The sequence below is a fragment of the Orycteropus afer genome, unplaced genomic scaffold (assembly GCF_000298275.1).
Source record: "Orycteropus afer afer isolate SDZICR_OR568_19922 unplaced genomic scaffold, OryAfe1.0 scaffold00080, whole genome shotgun sequence".
Taxonomy (NCBI): domain Eukaryota; kingdom Metazoa; phylum Chordata; class Mammalia; order Tubulidentata; family Orycteropodidae; genus Orycteropus; species Orycteropus afer.
The window spans coordinates 10,923,752-10,931,277 of record NW_006921667.1 but is presented as its reverse complement, the minus strand read 5'-3'; the positions used below and the strand labels follow the sequence as shown (position 1 = coordinate 10,931,277).

Sequence of the window (7,526 nt, the reverse complement as noted above, 5' to 3'; positions counted from 1 at the left end):
CACCAGCCACTCCTCGGAAGGAAGATGGGGCAATCTACTTCCGTAGTGATACTGCCTCGGAAACCCAAGGAGGGGTCGCTATGAGTCAGGTCTGACTCGACGGCACATAACAACAACAGCAACAATATAATAGGTAGTTGAAAATATGTGAATGAAGAGGAATATTTCTTAACCATTAAAAATACATATACTCTTTTATGGAGCTCTGGTAGCATGGTGCCTAAGGCATCTGAATGCTAACCAGGAGGGTTGGTGGTTCAAACCTACCAGCCACTCCATGGAAGCAAGACTGTAAAGATTTATCATCTCAGAAACCCATTGGGGGTTGCTATGAGTCAGAATCAATACTCTTTACATACTAACAAACCCTGAATCCTGAGTATCTTATCTCATAACTGTAAAACCAGGAAAATTCAGATATCTGTACAAGAATCATTATTGTAGCATTGCTTATAATAGCCAAAACTGGAAACAAGTGAATATTCCTTAGTAAGGGAAGGTCTGCTTGGAGAAGATGAAGTCTTAGTAGTATAGTGTTGCTGTAACAGATACCACAGGTGAGTGGCTTTAATGAACAGATAGTTATTTTTTCAGAGTTGAGGAGGCTAGAAGTCCAAATTTAGGGTGTACACACTAGAGGAAGGCTTTTTTTGTTCTTGGAGAATATCCTTGTCTCAGCTTCTGTAACCATGGTGATGTCTGTGTGACATCTATCTTTCCCCTATTTGCAGTTGCTTCTCTCTTCATCTAATCTACTCTTCTCTGTATCTCAAAAGTTATGTTTTAAGACACACTGTATAGTGATAGGGCCTCATTAACATAACAAAATCCTATTTCAAAATGGGGGAATTCAGATATCTGTACAAGAATCATTATTGTAGCATTGCTTATAATAGCCAACACACATTTGGATTCCAACACACATTTGAGGGGAAAAGGGGCAGGCACAATTCAATCCATAACATTAACCAAAAAAATGAGAAAGGATTATACTTTTAAAAAAAAAGCAAGTACATGCTTCGTTTGCAGGTGCACAAGTGTGTATAACTGGGCATAAAGGCGTGGTCATGTTAATGGGGCTTCTCCGCATGGTGAGATTAAAGTTACTTACTTCTTCCTTCAACTAGAAGAGACTATTCACTTTTGTTTGCTTTCTTTTTAATTGGATAATTTCATGATTAAAATTCTGCATTCCAGGTACTTTTATGCCAGGAAAGGAATATATATATCTGATAATCAGATTTAGCCATTATGGTTAGAGAAAAGAATATTGTCCTTTATAAATTAATTGGTATAGCGATTTCTTTATGTAAAAGACTGGCTACTCTGGAAAGTGCAACTGACTGCTGTTGATCGAGTTGGATCTGACTCATAGGGACCCCTCCTTGGATTTCTGAGGCAGTATTATTATGGAAGTAGATTGCCCAACTTTCCTTCTGAGGAGTGGCTGGTGGGTTTGAACTACCAGCCTTCTGGTTAGTAGTCAAATGCCTTAGGCACTATGCCACCAGATCTCCTAGGAGTGAATATGGGGAACTATTTAGGAGGCTATTGCAATACCAGGAGCTGTGGTGATGCAGTGGCTAAGGCTGCTAACCAAAAGGTTAGTGGTTCAAATCCACCAGGTGCTCTGCAGGATAAAAGACCTGGATCTGTTCCTGTGAAGACTATAGCCTAGGAAACTCAGTGAGATAGTTTTACTCTGCCCTATGAGTTGGAATCAACTTGATGGCACCCAACAAGAGGTTTCATATCATGTAAAGATTTTTTCACCCTGAGATTATGAACATGTTCCCCCATGTTTTCTTCTCAAAAAAAAAAAAAAAAACCCTCACTGCTGTTGAGTCAGATCTGACTCATAGCAACCCCTTTTTGGGTTTCTGAGGTGGTATCTTTACAGAAGTAGATTGCACAGCCTTCCTTCTGAGGGAGTGACTGGTGGGTTTGAACTGCCAGCTTTCTGGTTAGCAGTCAAATGCCTTGGGTACTACGCCACCCGATCTCCTATGAGTCGAATTGACTTGACAGCAGTGAGTGAGTTATGTTTTCTTCTAGAACTTATGATTTCACTTCTCATACTTATATTGTTGTCTGTAGAATTTATAAATGTGCAGAAGAGTGATGTAGAGACTCAACTTACTTTCCAAAAAGCACAGGCAGTTAGCCCAGATGTTACCTGCTTTTGAGGCTAGCTGTATAAGAGGATGATACATTCTGTACACTGTTCAAAAGAGTTAAGACTTACTTGGAAGAGTTACAGGCAAATCAGAGTCAGATTTGATAGGTACTTGGTAATCAATTTTTAAATTTATTTGAGATCACTGTTAAATATTCTAAATATTTTTTGCAACTTTTGGTGTAATAGTGTTACTGAGATTTGTTCTGACTCCCAGCAACCCTGTGCACAACAGAAAGAAATACTGCCTGGTCCTGTGCCATCCTCATAAATGGGGCCATTCTTAAGCCCAAATGCATTTTGTCTTAGATACTGTTTTAGGTCAGTCATAACCAAAAGATAGACAAATATTTTCTTTTGTTCTTTCCATAAGCAAATCGAACTTCTTGATTAGTACGTTAGTATTAATGAAAACTTGATTTTGACTTGTGAAGATGATAATGTTTAAATCATTGTTCGGAATTTTAAATTTCACTTTCTAATGAACTTTATGATTTCATTTAATAAAGAATATGTGTAGTATTTCTATTCACTTTTTTTTTTAATTTGTGTTTAATTTTTTCTCTGATCTAAATGATTTTTAATGTTTACTTTTTAGGAATTACCCAACTCTGTCTTTCTGGTGATGGAGGTAGGTACTATACAAGCTTCTGTTTTATTTATTTCATTTTTTTAAATTTATGTTTATTATTTATTTCATTAATTAATATGTATTTTTAAAATTGACAGTAGGTATTATTTGAAAATTTAATAAAATCAGTTCATTGATTTATGATTAAATATCATACATTAATATTTATTTAATCAGTAAATATAAAATCAAATATAAAAGTAAAATTTTTTTATAATTATGTTTTTCAGATGACTTACATTATATAAAAATGACTTTTAAATTAAAACTAACTGATAATGGATTGAATTAATCTTGAATCAGTGCCTTTATTTTAACTACTTTTTCTTTTATATCAATCAGTATTGCAATGGTGGAGATCTGGCAGATTATTTGCAAGGTAATTTTTGTGTGTGTCAGTGTTGAGTAAGAGCAGTACTATAGCCTGTTTAATCCTGAGAGTTCTAAAATAGGCTGCACTTGTTTCCTACATTTGTGTAGAAGCAATTCAATAAATCTTAATTTAGTTTGTAGTCATTTTACTGAGAGCTCTGGTGACGTAGCGCCTAAGGCATTTGCTTGCTAACCAGAAGGCTGGTGGTTCAAACCCACCAGCCACTCCTTGGAAGGAAGGTTGGAGAGTCTACTTCCGTAGTGATACCACCTCGGAAACTCAAGGTGGGGTTGCTGTGAGTTGGATCAGACTCCATGGCAGTGAGCTTTTTTTTTTGTTGTTCACTTTACTGGCCACTTGTGTTTGTTGTAGTTTTGTTTCTAAACTTTACTTACATGTAAGTAATTTACCTTTATTTATGCCTGTCTCTGACAATGTTTGTGAGATTGGTTTTCTCCCTGGGAGACGAGAAGCTGAAAGGGATTTCTCTCCTTCAAAAAATTTGACTGCATTGCTAGCAGTGAACCTTCAGTCTTTTTCAGTTCTTTAAAAATAAAGTAAAATCATAGGGGATGAATGTATCCAAGAATGTGTTTATTAATGTGAAAATTTGGTGTAAATTTTTAAAAAAGAAGAGGAAGTTATGGAAGATTAAGGGTAACATGGAAGTTATTTCTTGGCACTAGGGTAAGATTTTAATACTTAATTACTTGAAATTCTGTACTCAAAATGCATATGTGTAGGATATGTGGCCTTGAGACCAGTTCATCCCTCCAAAGTATTAATGATGCTAGTGAGCCCAGCATCTGTGTGTTTACCTCTTAAAGATGCAAGGAAAATATGCAAAAAGATAGCCACAGATTAATATGCTCTATGTTTAAATAGATCATAGCAGTTGGAGGTAAAAGCACTTGATATATGCACAAAAACAAAACTCAAAATCACTGAGGGTATGGACAGTTCACAAAAGAAAAACAACATAGTACAAATACATATATTCAATGGTAAAATTACTAGGTAAATAGTAATCAGGGAGTGCAATTAAAATGAGATACTTAAAAAAATCTAGAAGATATATGATATTGCAGAAGTTTAAAGGCTGTAAAGAGAATAATAAAGAGTCCTGGTGGCACACTGGTTAAGTGTTCAGCTGTTAACCTCAAGGTCAGTGATTTGAACACACCAGCCTCTCTGTGGAAGAAAGATGTGGCAGTCTGCTTCTGTAAAGATGTATAGACTTGGAAGCCCTATGGGGCTCTTCTGCAGTGTCTTACAGCATCACTATGAGTCAGAATTGTGCCCATGGCAATGATTTTTTTTTTTTTTTGGTTAAAGAGAATAATATAAAGAACATTGTTATACCTCACAGGTAAAAAACATGAAATTAAAATACAGTCAGAGCTCTCTATAAGCTTGTCTGCTTTTTTCTTTTTCACACGTGTGTCAATTTAGTGACAAAATTTTTTAAAAAATCATTTAACAGTAGAATGGAGTTAGGTAGGGACTTTAATTTACTACTGGTAGAAAGGAGTTTGGCAATATGTAAACGGAATTTTAATGTTTGTTCGGGTTACCTGGTGCCACTCTGACAAGAATACACCACAAATGGGATGGCTTTAACAAACAGGAGTTTATTCTCTTACAGTTTGGAGGCTTTAAGTCCAAGTTCAAAGTGCCAGGCTATAGGGGCTGAGTGGAAAGCCCCTCAGCCTTGGCTTCAGCTCTGCCTCCAGCTCCCGGCCTACTGAAGCTGGAGGCTTTTCTTCACTCAGACAGCTGCTGGCTGCTGAGGCCGCTAAGCCCAAGGTTGACAAGTAAAAAGGCACAGTCCCAATGTTACCAAACCACACGGCAGGCCATTAATCAAGTCCATTGTAAGTCCGCAGGTCAGCAGAGCATGGCAGTCTGCTGAACAACGACATGGCTACATGCAGGGTCCAAGTGTGCTATAAGCTAGAGACTGTTCTTCAAGGCTTCTTATATATAGGAGGCAGACCACATTCCCTAAGGCAGCTAGCTACTCTGCTGGTCACAGCAGATTCCACCATGGAGTTGATTACCAGTCTCATCATGGGGAATACTAACTACATCCAGCTGCCCAGCCATTCATCCAGGCCCAGCCAAGTTGACACACAAACTAAACTACCACAATGTTCATACTCCATATGTGGAATTCTGAATACAGAAACAAAACCTCAAGGACAAAGATGTTCATTGAAGTGTTAGCAGAAGTGTTAGTGTAGGTTAGTATGAGAATGGTTTACTAAAATGATAGAATGATATTTAGTCATTAAAACAAATAATTGTAATAAGTTGGGAAAATACTTGTCATAATATTAAGGAGCAGGACATGATGCAAAATTACAAATAAATGTTGGTCTCACCTTGAAAAATGTTCGAAGGAAATATCCAGAGGTAGCCATTTTTAGTATTTTGTTACGTGTGTTAAGAGTGATTTTTTAATAAATCTTTATTCTGTATTTTCTAAATTATTCACAGTATGTAGGTAGGAAATAATAAGGAAAAATAATTTTATAAAAACAGTAAAGTCCTCTTCCCAGTACATCCCAAAGCTCAAGTTGGGCAAACAGCAAGTTCCCTGTTTTGTTTATCTTATTTCTCAGCACTCTGCTTCTACCTTCATTATGTTACTTGTTAATCTCTGAATCTTGGTTCTCTTGAGATTCTTGGTGTTCCAGAAGAAACCTCCTTTCCACTGGGATTTGAGTGGCACCTTACCAGCTTACTCGGAAGGAAGGTTGGGCAATCTATTTCCGTAGTGATACTGCCTCAGAAACCCATGGAAGGGTTGCTCTGAGTCAGATTTGACTCAGCAGTGAGGTTTTTTTTTTTTTTTTTTTTTTACCAGCTTAAATCCTTTGTTAGCATATTAGCTTTCTACATTAACAGAAGTATTATTCATTGATGAAAGCACTGTTACTGTTGTAGCACATTTAAGTTAATTTTGACAGCAGTTCTGTCCATGATGTTGAACTCTACATTTGATATTCCAGAGCAGTATTATTTGGGTAAGGGACTGAATAGTGAAGAACTTAAGAGTTTGAATGTTGGAGTCAGATAGGCAAGCATCATTCTAATTCCAGTGTTATATCCCTTCATGGTTATTTGATTTTGGTTATTAACCTTTTCCTGGTCCCTCTCTGCCACGGTCCTTAAGGGATTTACTTGTGGTTTGAAATACTTTTAGAGACATAAAAAAGAAATTCTGATCCTCAGGGAACTGTCTGGAGCTGCACTGTCCAGTATGGTAGTCATTAACCTTACGGGGCTAATGAGTGCTTGAAATGTGGCCAGCCCCAATAAGATGTGCTGTAAATGTAAAATGTACACTGGATTTTGAATGCTTGATAGAAAAGAAAGGTTACATATGTGGCTTACATTATATTTCTGTTGGTGAGTGCTGATCTAGGAGGCCTGTTTAGTGCCAATTTTTATATCACAACATGGTTATTTAATCCTTTTATTTAGAAATAAAATGCCTTTCACATTTTTAAGAAATAGAAGGCAAATTCTTTCAGCTGCAGATTTATAGTAAAATAGATTCTAAATTAATTAGCAGAATACACTAAGTCTGGCAGCCAGGCCTGAGCTTATACTCTCAATGTTAACTTTAACTTGCTCAGGAAGGAAGGTTGAGCATCTATTTCCATAGTGATACCACCTCAGAAACCCAAGGAGGGGTTGCTGTGAGTCGGATCCAACTTGAAGGCAGTGAGTGGTGGTGGTTTTTTTTTTTTTTTTGGTACCAGCTTAAATCCTTCATTAGCATATTAGCTTTCTTCATTAACAAAAGTACTACTCACTGTTAAAAGCACTGTTACTCTTGCAGCAGTTAATTTTGACAGAATTTCTGTCCATGATGTTGAACTCTACATTTGATATTCATTCCAAAGAGGTTTTTTTTTTTTTTTAAATTAAAGTTTTACTGTGATTTGGGAGAAAGTTTACAGAGCCAATTCATTTTCCATACAGTGGCTCACATACACTTTGTCTCATGACATTGACTACAGTTTCCCACAATGCAACAGCTCCTCACCCACTTCCTCCCATAGTTACCTCTTCCCTGTGTCGTCCCCTCCCATGTACTCCTGCCCTCGAAGCTGTCTCCCTATGTGTGTTGGATTGGGTTCTCTAGAGAAACACAAAAACCAGCAAAGTTCTCTTATAGAGAGAGAGAGAGAGAGAGATTTATCTTAGGTAAATGGCTCACAAGCGTGTAGAAGCCGACAAGTTCAAGCTGAAAAGTTCGTCTCTGGAGGGGGATGGGGCCCGGAGCCGCCTGGCTTTCGCACGCACGGCAGAGGAGTTCAAGCCACAAAGTTCGT

The 7,526-nt window shown here is 37.3% G+C and overlaps 1 protein-coding gene across 1 annotated transcript in view; it reads left to right on the top strand.

Moving 5' to 3' along the window:
• Window positions 1-7,526, top strand: part of ULK2 (unc-51 like autophagy activating kinase 2) — a 241,121-nt gene that overhangs the window by 1,835 nt on the left and 231,760 nt on the right. Inside the window, exons 3-4 of the mRNA XM_007941497.2 lie at window positions 2,775-2,807; window positions 3,150-3,186. Coding sequence (XP_007939688.1) covers window positions 2,775-2,807; window positions 3,150-3,186 — 70 coding nt within the window. The remainder of the gene's footprint in view (window positions 1-2,774; window positions 2,808-3,149; window positions 3,187-7,526) is intronic.